This window comes from Chelon labrosus (assembly GCF_963514085.1).
Source record: "Chelon labrosus genome assembly, chromosome: 20".
Classification (NCBI taxonomy): Eukaryota; Metazoa; Chordata; class Actinopteri; order Mugiliformes; family Mugilidae; genus Chelon; species Chelon labrosus.
The window spans coordinates 22,498,710-22,518,068 of NC_140353.1; the positions used below are offsets into that span (position 1 = coordinate 22,498,710).

Consider the following 19,359-nt stretch of genomic DNA (forward strand, 5'->3'; position numbering starts at 1 on the left):
TCATCGATGCCCGTAATAAAGTTCCCATGCCCTTTTATTAGTCATGTTACTTATCGAGAAGAGACTGGACCACCCAGCATGTTCTTTCAGAAGACAGTGCAGTGTGCGGCCAGGCCTCTCTTGATCCTGCAGAACACCGTCAAGCAGAGCCAGAAGAATGGTTCCCATGCTACATCACAGCAGAATGAACTGTAACGATAACAATATGAATTTTGTTAACGATTTTCACATTCACAGTGAGGTTTCCTCTGTGGAGAGGGGAACCACCTGCACTTTGCCAGACAAGGCCGTTCCCAGGAGGAAAGCAGTGGACAGTGTGGGGTTATGTTTGGAATATTCCCTTCTCCCCGCTGTGTTATGGATGAATGGCAGGGTGTGATGGGTTTCCCCTCCACGCTGCCCAGTTGTTGTGGGAAATATTGATCACTCATCATGAAGGATGTTAAAACTGAAGGAAAGGATGGGGAACTTTGGGCCACGTTCAGATGGGGTTGTGTTTCAGTGGGGATTAAGTAAAGAAACAGAATGGAAGGGAAAAGCGCAAAGCCAAATCCTTATGTAATATGAAAGGTTATAAAAGTACACTAATATCAATCACATGATCAACATGATCTCTACAGCTGCATCTGTCTTTCCTTCTCTCCATTTTCCAGCCATCCTGAATGCATCCAGGGAGGTGGTCCGGAGCAAGCGTCTGACTCAGGTTCTGGAGGTGGTGCTGGCCTTCGGCAACTTCATGAACAAAGGCCAGAGAGGCAACGCCTATGGGTTCAAGGTCTCCAGTCTCAACAAGATTGCTGACACAAAGTCCAGCATAGACAGGTGGGCCAGGGGGGACTGTGGACATCAAATGGACTCTTATTATACATTTTTTTGTCACAAAACATGGTGTCTGTCTTGTAAGCTACTGGATTCGCATAGTTTTAGTGGGTAAAAATTTACAGCAGATAAAGGACACTTAGCTCCCCAACCCTACATAGTGATTCTAAGCAGGTTCTGAGCATGCAATGCACTCACAATAGTGACAAAATACAGTATAATACAAACAGGCAGACTTTTTTCCATCTACTTTTTCCTGTCTGCAAAGACTTTTGCAGACAGTCTAAGGACATTGGATTTGTGTTTGCTGCTATTATGCAGGTCACAAAAGAAATGGTGGCTTAGAACAAAGTTAGTACTCTCCCGTCAAAATCCTTCTTTACGTCCCTTGGACGCCGTCGCTGTTGTCTGTTATCTGCATAGTAGCATAGTAGTATTATTACCTCGATTGCTATGGTTAAACACTGCTTGATACTGCTTGCATGTCTTTACTTGTGATTCAACAGGAACATCACCATGTTGCACTACTTGATCATGATCTTTGAGAAGAACTACCCGGACACGCTGCACATCCAGGAGGACCTCGGCAGTGTGCCAGAGGCCGCCAAAGTCAAGTGAGTGCACAACGTTTCCCTGTAGAGATGCCTAGAGGGAAAAGGTTACTAGCTGTTACTTAGGTATTAATGTGTTGCACGATGTAAGGATAGTGGGTGATTTTAGTGAAAATGTAAATTACAGCACCAGAAATTGTAGGTATGTGCATCAGACAACTGTTAATAAAGACTGCCTCTGTGTCTGTTGTTGTTTTCTGTCTCTTTAGTTTGGCAGAGTTGGAAAAAGAAGTACACAATATCAAAAGTGGACTGAAGGCCCTAGAGGCGGTGAGTTGTTCTGCGTCACTCTCCCTCCCATTGGTTCTTCTCCTGTCTGTAATTGTGTTTTCGGGCAGTGCAGTGATGGACAGTGGAGTGAGGTGTTTAAATGCTGGTAATGTTCCATACACCGTGACACGGAATGGCAGCATGTCATGTTCTCACTGCCGCGCGCAGAAACAAGTGCTCAAGTGCAAATACGTGGTTCACAGAGAGAAGTGAATACGAAGTACTGTATAAACTCACTGCCACATCTTTCCTTTTAAAGTCACACGACCTCTTGTCTGTTCTGCCCTCTCCAGGAGCTGCACTACCAGCAGAGCCGGACGAGGGAACGCGGGGATAAGTTTGTGGCTGTGATCGGTGACTTCATCACTGTGGCCGGCTTCAGCTTCTCTGAACTAGAAGATCAGCTGAGTGAAGCCAGGGACAAGGTAGCTAATTGTTTCACCATCCATTCCTACAATGAATAATGCATTGGAGAAGTCATACTGTAAGTGTAAGTTCATATGTCCATGTGGGTGGCTTTAATGCGTCCTTGGCAAGTCATCACCACTGCCAAGCCTTCGTGTCAGACAGACTGGAGAGCAGGAAGGAAGAGAGAGACAGAAAACTGAAAGGGAAAACCTTTGCACGTCCGTCTTAGCTCAGTGAGATGACTTCAGCGGAGTCGGGGGAAACCCAGCTTTGAAAGATGACCCTGGATTCCCCCCCACGTCTTCTCTTTGTGATTGTCTCTTTAAGTTAGTGTTTTAAAGCCACACTCCTTCTTTTTTACAACTGGAACAAATGGCCTTTTGAACCCTGCTGGCTCATGTATTGATGTATGGTAGGAAGTATGAGACCTGAACATAGGAGTGGGACTGTGGGAATCCCAAAGAGTGTCAGTGTTAAAGATTTATGCCAACATATTATTTAATTTGCAGGCCTTCAGTGCTCTGGTGCGCATTTAGCATCCTGATTCTGACATGTCGAGCACTTTTAGACCTTAGCACCGATATCACATTGTACTGGACTTTATTAGGAGGATAATCTTCTCCAAAATAGAGGAAAAAATGATAATTCTCTGCAGTCTCAACAGATGGTAGGAGAGAAAGAAAGGAGGAAGGACCCTTGGGTTTCAAGTTGAGCCTCCCCTTTGCTTAATTGTTTGGTCAAGGAGGAGGTTTGGTAAAAAATCGGAGGGAATCCGCTCCAGCTGGGACGCCAAAAGGAAAAGAACGGGAGAAATAGGGCACCGGTTACTGCCGTGAAACAAAAGAACCTGTGTTCACCGGCCCAGACTCCAAACACGCACGTGTGTCTGTGTGGCCGCTGAGCGGTGAGTCTGACACACTGACTCAGTGCTTGATCAAGGCTCCGTGACTCTCTGTTAGGTTTCCAGTGGAACGCAAATATGGAAGTGTGGGTGTGCATTTCATCTTTAAGAAGGCAAAGGATGACTGAACAGAGAGGGCTGTCTGCTGAAGCTTACAAAGCTCCATGGCAACAAGTCTGCATGTGTGTTTGCGAGAGAGACGCACACATGCTTAGTAGACACTTTTTACATACATTACAAAGGATTACAGCTGTCGGAGGGCATGCGGGTTATTAGGACAGAGGTTCCCAGAGGAGAGAAGGGATTTTCCTCTTATCCAGAGAGAATCCACGCATCCACACACCCACACATCATTATGTTCAGAAAACGGGGGGGAAAAAAAACGGCTCAGATGCTTCATGGTTCTCATTTGCTACGTGTTCTGTTGTATGGAAAATGTTGCCTCTTAGTCCAGGTTCAGACACTAATGTGATATAGGGCCTTCAACAGATGGGTTGGAACGTTAAAAACTGCACCTATGTGTGTCATCAATCTGACTTCATCAGGAAGCACTTCAAGTTGCACTTTTGTAATTTATGCAATCAGACCAGCGTCTCTAGGCCAGTTGTTTCAAACTATGTCTGCCTGAACTCGCGGTTAAACAGTTTCTAAAGCTTACTGTGTTGTCACTGATTTCTTCAATGTGTCAGATCACTTTCTAAGCAGCCATTATCAAAGGTTATTAGTTTTAGAACACTATGAGAATTGGCTTGCACAGACCCGCAGCATGGATCTTGTTTGTGTATTATTATTACTGTTGTTATCCATGTCCATAGTTGTAACTGCAGATTCATTTCATTCATCACATGTGAATGAATTTAACACTCACAGTGCAGATTGATGATATGGCACACATGAGCTTGATTGCTTTTCAACTCTGTTAGCTCTCAGTTAAGAGCAGAGATGTGGGCATCAAAAGAGACTGGAATCATTTGACTCATTTATATTTTTATTTTTATTCAAAAACAGACAAGGTGAATGTAAATGACAGTGTTTATGCCACTGGTCATGTTAGCATACTGTTACTGATGCACTAAACAGCTCAGGCTAAAAAGAACAGCGTTAGTTTTGCAAATGCTGTGTAGCAGGTTGAAATTCTGATCGTCTGAGCTAACCTGTGTTCCTCAACCTCATGGAACATAGTGCAATCAATTCAGCATTTCTTCCTGAAAAGCTTAGACTTCAGAAAAATCTCCTTCCACTGCAGCAGTTGTCATAATACATGGAAATCATGTCATAGGTACATGAACCATGTCCTCTGAACCATGAAATTCACTGCTCACTTCTCAAGTCACATTTCAACATTTTATCTTTTATTTGCATCCCCTGCTGCCTAAACACATCTACAAACATCAGTTCTCTCTGTCTGTGCCGTCATTACAGCACAGACATGCATGAGATTCAAACATGGTGGGAACTTGTGGGGCCATTTGATGCAACTAAAGGTCACAGAATTTGGTGCTCAAGCAAAGCAATTCTTCTTTTAATAAAGAAGTCAGATAATGGTTAGCCCTTTTCCATCATCCTGTGAGCAGCTGTGATCTGACTTCATGCTGCAGGGCATGTGTTGGAGGTGTTTATCCAATACGTCACTGTGGCTGCTTCTTGCTGGTCCTCCTTTACTCTCTGCAGTATATTTCAATCTGCTGTCAAAAAATGCCTGTTTGATTTTGTATATGCGTTTTGGATTAAAAATAGCGTGCACAAGGCTCATTGACAAAACATATTGCATTTGTGAAAACAAAAACACTATTCTTAGCAGAAGAAAATGTTTGCCGTGCATTAGCACCAGTGTCTATTAAGGATTTACTGTTATGTACATATCCAGATCTGTCTATGGAGATTATATTAGCAGTATACAGATTTAGTTCTAGGCATGTCACCACACACAGTTTATAATAATGAAAATATATAACGTACAAGTATTCTATTAATTGTTATTGTGTTACCTCATTGCATGATAGTGACTTAACAAATGTGTTTAAATGCAAATCTTTGAGAAAAATGCTTTTTTTTTCTTCAAAAAAAACAAACAAAATAAAATAACAACAACTAGGCAATATGCATGCACACGTCACTTTCATTTAGTTTAGTTTATTGGTTTTGTTTGACAGGGACCATGCATAGAATAGCTTCTATACCAGGGTTAGCTAAATAGCTAATTTACACCTGTAGTCCCTGGGCAGGATGTTCAAGCACAGTTTCAGTTTGGCTTCATTTGAGTTGATCCTTGGGGAGCCATGAATGTTCCTACAAGATTTTATTACAATATTTCCAATAAATACTGAGATGTTTCATCAACCAAATGGCCAATCCAATGTCTGACAGACTGCTGTAGTCTTTCAGTCATTCAGTTGACCATAGTGCTAGTGTGAGTAAAGATTTGAAAACTACAGAAGCGTTGGACTAAAAGATCTGCAGGAAACAATATTTAGTTAATGTGTTTGTAGCTGACCATCAATATCAGGCTCTTACATTCTCTACACATTTCACTGAACTTGAACATTGAACTACACCATCACTCACATGTATTCTTCTTGCTCTTACATTAATAGATACAGACTTGTATGTTGTAGTGTGTATTTGTTGGGGCATCCCAGGCCACTGGCTGATGACTGTGGGACTATTGTAAAACACACTTAGTTCATTTCTTTAGATCTTTTCTTGCATTCGTGTTTACTGACAGATAAAAATAGATTTCTCTGAGTACATCGCATTATTCCTTTACAAGTTGGTTGTGTTGGATAGAAGTGTAAGTCATAAATCGATTAGTCAATTAGGTTTAGCATACAACATTCCCTGAGTATTTGTAACATTACAAATTTAAATCTAAGCTTGAAAAAGCCCCAATATAAAACACATGATTAAAGCAAGATATGATGAAAACTGGAAGTCAAACGGTAACGGTACATTAAATAATCTATCAAGAAAAGCTGTGTTGCTCTGTGTCTGTGTGGGATCAGCTAAATCTGTGTGACTTCATACTCTCCGTGTTATTGTGTTAGCGTGTGTGTGTGTGTGTGTGTGTTTACTCATTTAGCACGGACCCGAGGGGACGAGAGGAAACCGATTTGACCAGACACATAATTACTAGGAGAGAGAGGGATGATGGTGGGGTTGCCATAGAGACCGGTACCATAATGACAGGATGGTTTCGCATCCTCAGAAAATAGCGAGCCCCAACTCGGTTTTATCACAACAGTAGGACCACATACAGTATACTGGCCCCATATACTGTAAGCTGGAGTCATGTTTTTTGTTACTCTACTTCAACCTACGATAGAAGATCATTGTACAGGGCAGTAGTGGCCTCTGCCTGCTCCTTTACTGTGACACTGCCAATGAATATTGTACACACCAGTGTATGTTTAGTTAATAATAACAACCAAGAGGGCCGGTACTGTGCAAAGGCTACACGTTGCTTGGCATCACAGGAAAGTTATCAATTTCATTATTGAAGCTGCAGAAAAGACTTCATGATGGATGTAGGACAAAAGGAGAGATTCGTGTGCCAGTGTTGGACAGAAGTCAGTGACCTGAGAGAGGGTGTATGATGCAGAAAGACCTGAAATACCCAATGACCTCAGTATGACACTAATAATAACCCAAAATACTCTAAACGTTCGCATTGATGAGAGTTTTTACTTTTGATGGTTACGTTAAAATGTTATGTGCGCTTGATCGTGTGGATGCTTTGCTTGTAAGTATGTATTTTTACCACGTGATACTTACAGCTGCTTTAATAGTTTTACAGTGAATGTTGTTTATCCCATTGATGAACATACAAAAAAATGATTACCCGAGTTTGCAGGGACCCCTCAACCCAACAGAGCTTTTATCTTCTTTAGTAGAGCTAATTGTTTTGGCTCAACATTTCGTTATCCTGGTCCTTTCCGAAGTAGGGACCTGTGTTCAGAAATAAATCTTTGGTACAGTCACTTCACACTGTGACCAGCCCCAAACCAACAACATTAATAACTAGCTGGTGGACAAATTAGACACCAAAACAGGGTTAAAAAGACAATGTTGCGTCCATCATCCAGAGATGTGACTCCTATGGGCTAATGAAATGTGCTGGATCACACTTGGTTCACAGCATGTCAGCACATGTATACTTTTACTTGTAAACACTTTAAAAAGATGGCCCTTTAATTGTATGTTTACGCTTTTTACTTGAGTAAAGGATCTGAGTGAAGCTGATACTGAAGTGGAGTTGATATTTTATGATGTTATATTTAGGGATAGTGGCCGGGCCAAAATCTGTGCATGCTTTCTCTATACCGCATTACAAAGCTGAGTGTGTAGGAGTGTAAAGTAGGTTTGGCTGGAGGCACCGTCCTGGCACAGAGCACTGAACAGCTTGAACAGTACAGTGTGGACATACGCTGGTCAGCTCATGCAGTCTTTCTCCTCCCCTGTGTGTGTCGGAGTGTGTGTTCCTGCAGTTCACAGAACACAGCATACCAACTGATACCAGCAGAGGAATTACACGCATGTTTCTTTTATTACATTAGAAATTAGATTATTAACTTCAGTTTCAGTTTATGTCTGCACTACAGTATGTCTATCTTTATTGAGCAAAAGCTATGTGCACGCTCACTTGTTGGTCCCTTGATATCAGAATCTAAAAATTGCATGTGTTCTTTGCAGTTTGCCAAGTCCCTGAAGTACTTTGGGGAGGAAGAAGGTAGGATGCAGCCTGACGAGTTTTTCGGGATCTTCGACACCTTCTTACAGTCATTCGGTGAAGCACGACAAGACCTGGAGAATATGCAGCGACGCAAGGACGAGGAGGAGAGGAGGGCACGGATGGAGGCCATGGTGAGACACGCAATTAGGGGATAATCTTGGGGTGGCTATGTGGGTTTGTGCCAAATTGACATTCTAAATGTGTCTTCATGAAAACCCCTTTCTTCTCTCCTTCTCCAGCTCAAGGAGCAGAGGGAGCGGGAGCGGAGGTCCAAGAAGAGCGGCGCCTCAGATGAGGTTGGCGGGGAGTTTGATGACCTGGTCTCCGCATTGCGCTCTGGGGAGGTCTTCGATAAGGACCTGAACAAGTTCAAGCGTAACCGCAAGCGCTCTGTCAACCAGCTGGTGGAGGGTGGCGGTCGCGAAAGAGCCGTCACCAAGGTCAACTACTAGGCTGGGAGAAGGAAGTTAAAAGAAACAAACAAAAAAACAAAACACCCTTGACACCTAAATTCTGCCATGGCGTAGATCTCTTTACACCTTTAGTCCGAGTCCTGGAACAGTGACCGCTGACACTGGGGAGGATGTAAATAACGGCTGGACTGGACATGTCCTTACATGTATGGACAGCTATGCCGTCTTGAAGAAGCCCTCTCCTCTAATTGGTCTTGTAAAGCTATTTTCAACCTGTTTCTCCTGGATGTTGAATGATCTCCTGAGCTGGATGAAGGACGGATAGATGGACGGACAGACCACTGTGACACATTATCCCATGTCATTTGACCATGTCCTTTTAACACTGTGCTCAAGGTCCTCACCCCACTGTTTCACTATGGCTGTCATTCCCTCTCCAACCTTTTACTGTTCCACTGTTAGCTCCTTGGTGCTGGGGAAGCCCATATCACTTCCCTACCTGGTTCTAAAACACAGAGGACACTGGGATCAGCCAGTCACACTGTACATAGATGTGAGGCCGAGAGAACGGATATGGAAACAGACTAAGAAAAATCTCCAGGCAGATTATAAAAAAAAAAATTAAATAAACACAAAAAAATAAATTGGAGGAACTAAGCCATAGCCTCCACAGTCATGGTCTCTTCAGGTGTTCCCAAAAGAAGAGATTTCTCAGCCACAGAATGGACAGATGCTCCTAAACTAATGCTTTCTGAAAGCATTCTGGGATTCTGAAAGAGAGAGGAAGAACAAACGGTGGGCGGCTGTCGCTACAAAAGAGAAGATTCATACCAAGGTTCTCCTACGGCTCGCTTCAATCCCAAGGAAGACGTACATACAGCCCTCTTGGCGGTTTTACATGAAACCAACGGCTCTTCTCAAGACAAGAACAACTTCTCGGCTTGATCCACCCGACAAAAAGATGACTGTGCCACATGGGTCAAGCCTCACCTACACTCTGAGATGGTGTCCACATTGTTCTGGCATTAAGCAGTGCCAAAGCAAAGAGAAAACACGTGTAAATGTATTAATACAAAACATACTGCAATTAGGCGTTGATATATATTTATATTTAGATGCAGACAAGCTAATTGCAAAGATGTAGAGGTTTTTTATGTTTTGGCATTTTGGGATTTTGTACACACAATGCATTATTTGTTGTTGTTGCAAGTTCACATTGCTGTTGAAGTGAATTTCTATACATTTTGCGCTTTATGTAAAAGAGATAACTGCTTGTCCTTTTCACACCTGTATGGCTTGTTTGCACTGTAGCTATTCTGACAAACTTTACACTCAAAAGTCTACAAGCCAACCACGAGGTTCTCTGTTCCCAGATGAACTTTATCTATAACAAAGATAATGAAGGAAGGCCATAGAGGAATTTAAAGTTCAAGGCACAATCTGCAGTAAGTTTACAACGCTATCCCTGCTCTGCTGTCAGTCTGTTTCATCACAGTGTTACCAGGAATCAGGCTCATCATACTACATCCCACGTTTTTTATATTTCTGTCCTTTTGGGTACAACAAGGCACTTAAAGGGCGTAGACATGTCCCGCGATTGAACGGGTTGAGGTTTCTTAATGGCACTCATTCAAAGGAGTTGCCCTCTTCAACACGAGCAACCGGTTGCCAAGCGAGAGTCGGGACCCAGACACTGAAGCCAACCTCATTTTGTTAAAAGATTTTTCATTCATAAATGCATTTCCAGAACCATAGCAGTAGGGTGCGCCAGAGGCTGTGATGTAATGTGCGGGGATCACCTCGGTAAACGTTTAGATCCGTTTCTAAAAGTGCAGTAGCTATTTACAGGGTGTTACCCTACAGAGGGGTTCAGAGTCTGAAGTGAAGGCTTCACCGTGAAAACAGTCACTCACATACACTGTCACCATCTCACTGTAAACAGAACCATCCAGTTAGATTTAAGATAATTAGTCCTTCCAATCACATACAGTATGTGGTACACTAAAGGCCATATGTGAGGTTTCCAGGGTTGCAGAAGGATCGAACTATAACATTCTTTTGTTAGCAGATCTGTCCACGGTCAGAAAAGGAGGATCTTCCTAAGGCGTTTTGTCCCCAGAGCTTTGTGTTTTAGCATATATGCTTGTTGCATTTAGTGTGATTGATTTCGGCAAAACAGGTCAAAGAAATCACCCTACAGCCCCTGATTCAGTTTGTAAGGGACAGGAATAAAATGACCTTACAGTGACAATTAAATGAAACACACACAAATCACAGCCCCTCAATAAGAAACACTCTGATGGCACTTATTATATATACAGCAATATTACAAAACTACTTCATTCACTCCTTCGTTCATTCATTCAGTGTCCCTGAACAAACAAATCTCTTAACACCTGCTGCTGTAGCTATTATTGTGGCCCTATCGATGAATATTCCAGTTTGTCCATACTCCTTGACCTTCTAGCTTTTCTTCCACATTTGTAAATGTTCACCTTTAAGTGCCTCTGATCCTTTTTTCACAGTTACCATTCCTATTACAGTGTTTTAGAGTTTGTGACTTTCCAAAACATCAGTATTTACAGTACTTGCTAGTAAAATGGCAGTTGGGATCAGACTAGCTGGCGCCATCTTGTGGCTTGAGATGATGCACGTCACTTTGAGTTAACTACTAGTTGAAAGCAGTGTTAACGCGATCTGGCCCTTGATTCTAGCTCTGCAAACTCACCGATATCTTAAACTGGACTCCACTATGTGTACTAATGGCTGATGTGGCTGGCACGTCATCAGAGAGGTTTAGTCTCTCCATCCATATATGTAATCTGTGCACCGTTAAACCCACTCCTTTTCCCCCATAGCTTTAATTCATCGACAGTCCTTTCAGAATGACACCTCAGTCTATCAGGATTTAATCCTTCCATAGTTCCTGAAACAGAGAAAAGCTGGTGTGAGATTGAAAACGTGAGGTGGGACAGTTTGCGGAACATCGTTGAGCTCCCATGGCCCCACCCTTGGACACTAGAACCAAATTTTGAAAATGACAAAGGAGGAAATGACATATGATTGCCTATTCCTAAACCAGCATTTCATGTATATCTGAGCTACTCTATTTTCTAACCTCTGCTCCTTTGTCTTTCAAGTTAATCAGGGTCCAGACTTCAGCAGACTTCAGCAGACCCTTTAAACTCTTAATTCAGAGCTTTAACCCATATTGTAGTGCAGGCTATTTACTGAGGGGTATTGCGACATTGTCAGTATTAATACATGTCTGTGTTGTTACATGTTTGGATGTCTATTTGGCCATTGACTGGCTGATTTTGGAGTGTAAAGATGGAAATCAGACGAAAGAAATTAGTAGCTTGTTCAATGCACTTTTACGATGGGACATTTCCATTTGCAGCACCAATTTGAGGGCTTAGGTCCCTCCAGAAATGAGGGGTGCAACGAAAGCGGTGCAAAAACAAACAAACAAAAAAAAAAAAAAACGTGTGCGTGTGTAGAGGCAAGAAAGAAGAAGGGCAAGTGAGGTTGGGGACTCCGGCTGGGCCGCTGGAAGCACATCAACAGTCAGTAGGTTGAATGGCAGAGATGGGATTTAAGAAGATATTTTTTTTTTGGGGGGGGGGGGGGGGGGGGCTTTCTGTCACCGCCACATTTCTGTCATTACATACACATGCTGTTGACCTGCATGCCCAACGAAGGGTGCACAAAGTGTGATGTGTTGACTTTCTCGTTTAACAGAAAATTGCTTGCAAAATGGAACACACACCACAATTTGTACTGCCTGAAAAAGAAAAAAAAAGAAAGTTGCACCCATTCTTCGAGGTTGTATAGTTGTGAGGAGTCAGTATTTTTATGGTTGGAAAAAAAAAAGTATCCTCCGCTGAAAGATGTACAGATGGAAAAAAAAAAAAAGAAGAAGAAGAAGCATTTTGTACACCGTTCTTGATGTTTGAGATAAGATTTAAAAAACGGATTAACACATTGAGGAATGTTCCATTTTCCTGTAAATTGTACCTCTATTTATTTGCCTTATTTAGTTTGCTATATTTTGTATGTACACACAGCATTACAACGAAATGTTATATTAAAAAATATGAATAATAAAACTGTGGTCCATGTATGATGGATAGTTCTGTATAAGAATGAGAATCGTTTTTTTTCTTTTTTCATTTCTATAATTTTATTTTCGTTTTGTATTTTCTCTCACCCTGTGTCTTTTGTAGGGTTACAATAAACTTTTGTCCCTTACAAGTGATCGTTTATTTCTTCAGCTTGTTGAGGCGACTGACAGAGAAGGAAATCAATGGCGTGAGCTTATACAGCAAGATGGTACGATTTCTACATATTCAGTGGATCAAAGGTCAGAGTCCATTTAATGCATGTCTTCATTCTGAGAGTCTGAGATCTTCTCAAATCCAACATGTTTCAGGTACTTCATTCATCTTCTGTAACCTATTGAAGGGCCACGGGGGGCTGGAGCCAATCCCAGCTGTCACTGAGCAAGACGTGGGGTACACGCTGGACAGGTAGCAAGTCTATTGCAGGGCTAACTCTTTCAGGTACTTGTCATTTGGAAACTTGGAGGTGCCAACTCCAGAAAGATCTTAAAATGTAACATTGGGATAGTTGGATGAGACTATGTTGGTTTCTATAAAACCAGTAGGAGCAGCTCCCTCATCTCTGTTGTCTATATACTGTACCTCTAAAGACATTAATGATGTTGGATTTACCAGAGACACACTCTCCTGTGATTCCAATGTTCAGATGAACATCACTCTCCTAGATCTTGTTGACTCCTTGGGCACAGCTTCTCTTCATTATTTCTTTTGTTCCAATCAACAGTTTATTGTTTCCATCACTTAGTAAATCACTTTACTGTAAGAAAATACATATTATACTGAATCATTTATCTGAATTTGATACATGATAATTTCACATGGGTAATCTAATCATCAAATAATAAACCTAAACAATAAATTAGCAACACCAGAAAATATTTTTTTTATATTTAGAAGACACAGACTTACTTCGTTCCCTTCGTTAAACTATGCCAGATGCATGAAATGTGAAATATGGTGTGCAGTGGTTAGCAGTCTTGCTTAACATTAAGAAGGTCATGCCATGTCATGCCAACACCATGCCACTCTGTGCATTTATACTTCCTGTAATATTTCTACGACACCAGGGGACCGTCACAGTGATTTAGCTGTACCATCAAAAACAAAAATGCAGCAGTTTCGACATTAGCTCAAAAAACAGTGGATGTGCAGTGAGTCACCTACACATAACAACAGGGATATCATTTTATAATCGAACCCTTTAAAGATGTGGAGGTGAAAACCCTCAATTTGTTAAAAAATCAATTGCATGGTGCAGTGGCAGTAGCATTAATCCCAATCTGATTATCACGAGTGTTTGATAAAATACTACTCGTATTAAAGTAAATTGTAACAGTAACATTTTCTTTAACAGAAGTAAAATTGATAATGTGAAACATACAATCAATGTGTGTATTATTTTTATTGTAGTTCATAGTCTCCACTAGGGGGCAGTCAACACTCACCACAAATATCTCCAGGCGTCAACAAAGACACAATCACACACATCAGCGTTAGTAACAACTGAAATAGTTTCTTTACACCTCTACATATGGCATTACATACATTAATAACTCAGAAATAATTAACCAGAAAGATACAATGAACACCTAACCAATTATTCATATGATTACATTATCATTATATTTTTCACAAAACAACTGGTTTGATCAGAGTACATTAAATCTCTTAAAAGACAACATAACAACATAGAGATATTTCAACAATAACCATTGTATTATCTGCTGCATTCACACATTGAGAAAGCATCGTATCACTTCAGGAGCTGGAGTAGGTTATGACTAAGATACCATATTTATTTACTAAGAACTAATGTGAAACCTGCAGTTTTAAATGAACAACATCACACTGAGGTGTTTAAACCCAGAGCCTTTTTAAATACATTCTGAGCATCTTCAGCAAGCATGTCAAGGATTTGATTCAGAATCTTGTAGGTTGTGAAAAAAGAGATGCCCATTGATGCAGGGATTCCTAAAATTGGAACAAGTTTGGACACTTCTTCTGCTGCCATTAAAACAACTGTGGTTGTAAAACTGGTCAACACCTTCAGGATGAGATCATTTGTTACTTTTACTGCAGCCAGTGGTGACATTATGACATCCATCAGATCTTTAAATGGCACACCTGTGCTCTCAGCAAGTCTCTGGAGTGACTGGATATCAAGACCAAACCCAAACAGAAATTTTGTGACAGCATCAACTAGCAAGGTTAAATCACAAGTGATAGACAGACAAGGAACTGGTACAGCTGCCACAACTGCAGACAGACTGGAGATGTGTTTTATCTTGGTTTGGAAAGCTTCTTTCTTTTTCTTGATGATCTCCAGGTTGATATTTGGCATGGCCAACAGCAGAACATTCCTCTTGTGTTCAGGAAGTTCTCTCTCTAAGGTCGGATGTAGGAGAGGGAAGTCATACAGATGAAGCTCAAAGCTGGACACCAGGAAGACCTGTGGAGCCTCAATGCCTTGAGTTATAAGACCTATGTTATAAAAGAGATGCAGTATGATTCAGAGTTAGACTTTATTATGATCTGCATATTTTCTCAGCACGGCTCACATTTCAGTAGTTTTCATATCCACATTTAACAGGAAGTAGCAGAGCAGAGGCACCTTGATACAAAATCACCTCACTTTACTGATGAACAAATGATTCTTGTATCACGGCTTATTATTTATTTTGCATATGGAATGATGTACACATATAAAAAAATAGAATGTATGTGAGTCAAATACGTTCCCTTTCTAAAACAAATCTTTTATTAATAGTGTAAATCACGCATAGTTGTTCCCACTGATGTTTAAAAGGATTTTAAAGGATTATATGTGGTGCTTACCTTGAATGCAGTTTTCCCTGATTTGTGTGAGAGTCCTCTCTTCACTGAAGTCTCTCTGACTTCTCTTTTCAGCACGTAGGTTGTCGTCAATCTTTGAGCGAACAAAGTAGAACCTTTTCCCCATCTTCTGAATCTCCTGAGCCAGTTTCACATCATTTTCTCTGAAGCGAGTGTCTGAGATGATGAAGAAGTCAAACTTCTCAAATTCAACATGCTCCAGGTACTCGTCAGCTGGAAACTTGGTGGTCCCAACTCCAGGAAGATCCCAGAATGTAACATTGAGATAGTTTGGATGAGGGTATGGTTTAACTTCTATGGTGGTTTCTACACAACCAGTAGGAGCAGCTCCCTCATCTCTGTTGTCTATACCTCTGAAGGCATTAATGAAGGTGGATTTACCAGAACCAGTCTCTCCTGTGATGGCAATGTTCAGTGGAACATTGTTCTGTTTATCCAGATACTCCTGGATCTTGGCAGCAGCCAAGGCTTGGTCATTGTTCTCTAGTGCTTCTTTAATTTCTTTTGTAATTGATTCATCACATTCTAGCCCAAGATCCATCATTATTCTTCATAACTGAAATAAGAAAGATAAAACAAAATTAATAATAATTATTGTCGTCTTTGGGAAATAGTAAGAATTTTCAGTCTTGCAGAAAATGACAAACCACATTGTTGCTCTAACTATCCAAAAAAAGAAAGAAAAAAAAAAGCGAGGAACAAAAGCCTAAAAAGGTTTGAAAAAATAAACTAAAATGTTAATTATATTCTTCAACTTATACTCACTATAGTCAACATAATATCGTAAAGTGTGGGACAAAACTGAAAAACAATGTACATATCAGAATTATACAAAAAGGCCTCTTTCAGGGAACAAGAAATGGTTTAACAATTACAAGCAGAAGTTGGTGCTACCAGTTGCGACATGTGTCCCAACTTTTCTTGAATACTTCCAACCCCCTGTGTCTATATAAAAGTAATGTTGGAACACACTGAGGTACCATACCCTCGTGAGCATTACGATTACCATCATTCATTCATTCATCTTATATACCTGCTTATTCCTGTTATGGGTCGCGGGGGTCTGCTGGAGCCTATCCCAGCTATCATCGGGCGAGAGGCAGGGGTACACCCCAGCCAGTCCATCGCAGCGATTACCATCATAAGAATTACAAATGTAGGTCTTTCCTACAGAAGAAAATCAAGGTGTCAGTGAGAACAGTTTTCTTCACCATGAAAAGGCCCTCAGAAACTGGAGGAACTCTTATAGGAAGAGGTCTGGTAGACCCAAAGCCACAACAAAATCAGAGGACAAGTTTGATAGGCAGGACAACAGTTTCAAGCCCAGCTTAACAGTGGTGGTAGTAATCAAGTCTCAGTTTGAGCTGTGAAGGGAAAACTTTCAGGTCAGCAATTATTCAATTCAATTCAATTCAATTCTATTTATATAGCGTCAATAACAATACAAATCGTCTCAAGATGCTTTACAAAACCCGGCCTGAAACCCCCAGAGCAAGCCTGAAGGCAACGGTGGCAAGGAAAAACTCCCTTTTAACAGGAAGAAACCTTGAGCAGAACCCAGCTCATATGGAGGGACCCATCTGCCTAAGGCCAGCCGGGTACAGACAGAAGAAAGAGAGAACAGAACAGCAAGATAAACATACATCTGTCATAGATACACATATCTGACTAAAGCGTACATGTGGAATCTTATGATACAAACTGATGATTTCACATGACAGTTCGAAAATATAAGAGGAATCATAGGCAGGTTGGAGAATTGTTCATTCAGGTAGGAGTGGATAACTGCAGGATTCCATGAAGACTGAGCAGACTGATGAGACCACGACAACAGATGTAGAATAGAGCTCCACAGGAAACGCACAACTCCAGGCCAGAGATACTCACAAGAAGAAGGAGGGGAGGGGAGGGGAGGGACACACAGCACAATTATGAGCGCTACCCTTGGCTGACAGGCTCTGAGGAGAACTCTAAACAGTTTCTTAAGTTCAGGTGAGTAAGATGAATTATATTTACATCTTTTTTTTTTTTTGTCATTTTATTAGATCGACATTGTTTGTTTATGCTGGATTTGACTTATGTAATAATATATAATAATAATACATTTAATTTATAGGTGCCTTTCAAAGCACCCAAGGTCACCATACAAGTAAAACAGGGTTTAAAATACATAACAGACATCAAAAGCAGTGTCTGATGTGGCGCTGCAGTGCAAATGGAACTGCAGTGAGTGAGAGGAGACTTTTTGAATTGGTCTGAGTTTCTTATTTTAGTAATGACATTACGACTGTGGCTCAGTAGGTAGAGCGGGTTGTCCACGAACCAGAGGGTTAGCGGTTCGATCCCCGGAATGTGCCACATGCCAAAGTGTCCTTGAGCAAGACACTGAACCCCCAGTTGCTCCCAGTGCGTGGCACTGGTGTGTGAATGTGTGAGTGCTTGTGTGAGCGAATGGGTAGATGTGTCTGTGACTGTAAAAGTGCTTTGAGTACCAATAGGTAGAAAAGAGCTATATAAAAGCAAGGCCATTTACCATTTATTTCATTATGTGAGATAGGCCTACCTGTCTACGGTGCAACGTCCTGTTTTATTGTGTATCCATATGATGTTAATGGTTTCCGTAGCAGTGGCATCATAACAACCGTATTATGAATGAATCTTTATTGTCACTATAACAAGTACAGCGAAATTACAGCACTCCGTACATATACAGACATGAGTGCTAGATAATAGTGGGGGGGGGGGAGAGGGGAGGAGAGAAAAAAAGCAGCTCCCAGACTACACTCCTCTGGGGGAGTACAGCGTGGGACCGGGAAAAAAAACCTCAGCAACATAAGCACATATGAGCACGCTTCACAACATAAGAACTCAAAACAACTTGCACCGGGGGAGGGGGGGAAGGGGTGTGGAGGTGGGATTGGGGGGTAGGGAGGTGTATTGCATATGTGCATGTGTGTAAGTGTCCGTGGGTGCGTGTGTGTACATAAGCCTGGAGAGTCGCTTCGTCTAGCCTCCCAATCAGTGCCTCAGTTCGCAGGATGTCATCGCGATAATAATCGGGTCCCAGACGGAGTCAACCATCAACAGGTGTCCATGAAGGAAGGGAGGGAGGAATAGGACAGAGCGTCTCACTGCAGCGATCTCCTGAGGGGGTTGTTCCAGCAGGTGCTGCTGAGGGCCGGAATGCAGATTAGATTATTATTCTTTGGGTTAGGGCGAGTAGTCGCATTTCAATAGACACGACTTACTCTGTTTGTCCATTCTGGTCTTCAAATCCATTCATTCGCCTTTGCAAAGCCGAAAGCTTCTCCAAGATGGTTTCCATGTTGGGGTTAAGGACCACAGTCTGAGCACGAACAGCTCTGTCCAAGATGTTATTCATGTTGCAATTTATAAGAATAAGAATAAGAATAAGAATAAGAAAAACCTTTATTAGTCCCGCAATGGGAAAATTGCAGTTTACAACAGCTTACCGAAAATGCAGAATAAAAAAATAACAAGAGCATAAAAAAAAAATAACAAGAGCATAAGAAAAAATAAGAAGAGCATAAAAAAAATAATAAGAAGAAGAATAACAAGAGCCAAAAAGAGTAGCTATAAAAGATAAACTAGACAATTCCCCTGCGGGAAATCGCGAGAGTGATGCAGTGGCCGCAGCAGTCTGCGATACCATGCTATATTGCTGTGATAGTACGATGCTACGATGCTATGATGATGCTACTATGCCAAGATGCTACAATGCTATGATGCTAAGATACTAAGATGCTATGATACTAAGATGCTACAAAGCTAAGATACTATGTTGCTACGATGCTTTAATGATCACCTGTTCATATAGTCATAATATAATCCTGGTGAAAATATTTGCGACTTACGTTGCAAATAATTTCATGTTTGACTACAAAAAGTAATGGTCAGGTCAAGACAGGTATGAAAGTATTCGCGACTTACGTCGCGAATGTCTTTACTAAGTAGCATGTCTTTACTACCATGAGCAGCAGCTATAACAAAAAGCACAACTCAAATAGTCATTTAAGGCCTGGTTCCTTCTGACTGGATGGGTGTGAGTTTGATGTCATGCAGGGTACAACAAACCAAACAGGATGAGGAGGATGCAGTAGGCCTGGCTGAGAGAGAGAGACACTGAGAAGGGTCGTCCTTTACGCCCTTCTACAAACTGAAGGGCAGGTACAGGCAGCAGACCCCTCCCAGCTCCACCTGAAAGCCAGCATCA

General features: G+C 41.4%; 2 protein-coding genes across 3 annotated transcripts in view; one reads left to right on the forward strand and one right to left on the reverse strand.

The window, feature by feature from the left end:
• Positions 1 to 11,774, forward strand: part of daam2 (dishevelled associated activator of morphogenesis 2) — a 92,534-nt gene extending 80,760 nt beyond the window's left edge. For both annotated transcript variants that reach the window (XM_084569702.1, XM_084569703.1), the window contains exons 21-26: positions 654 to 822; positions 1,326 to 1,433; positions 1,640 to 1,700; positions 1,994 to 2,125; positions 7,699 to 7,869; positions 7,978 to 11,774. In XM_084569702.1, the coding sequence (XP_084425828.1) occupies positions 654 to 822; positions 1,326 to 1,433; positions 1,640 to 1,700; positions 1,994 to 2,125; positions 7,699 to 7,869; positions 7,978 to 8,190 (854 nt within the window). In that variant the 3' untranslated portion in view covers positions 8,191 to 11,774. The remainder of the gene's footprint in view (positions 1 to 653; positions 823 to 1,325; positions 1,434 to 1,639; positions 1,701 to 1,993; positions 2,126 to 7,698; positions 7,870 to 7,977) is intronic.
• Positions 11,775 to 13,180: 1,406 nt separating this feature from the next.
• On the reverse strand, positions 13,181 to 15,736 carry LOC311505563 (interferon-inducible GTPase 5-like). Its single transcript, XM_084569197.1, has 2 exons — positions 15,108 to 15,736; positions 13,181 to 14,753 (listed from the first exon to the last, which is right to left on the reverse strand). The coding sequence occupies exons 1-2, from the start codon at positions 15,667 to 15,669 to the stop codon at positions 14,116 to 14,118; spliced, it is 1,200 nt and encodes a 399-aa protein (XP_084425323.1). The 5' UTR covers positions 15,670 to 15,736; the 3' UTR covers positions 13,181 to 14,115.
• Positions 15,737 to 19,359: the final 3,623 nt, after the last annotated feature.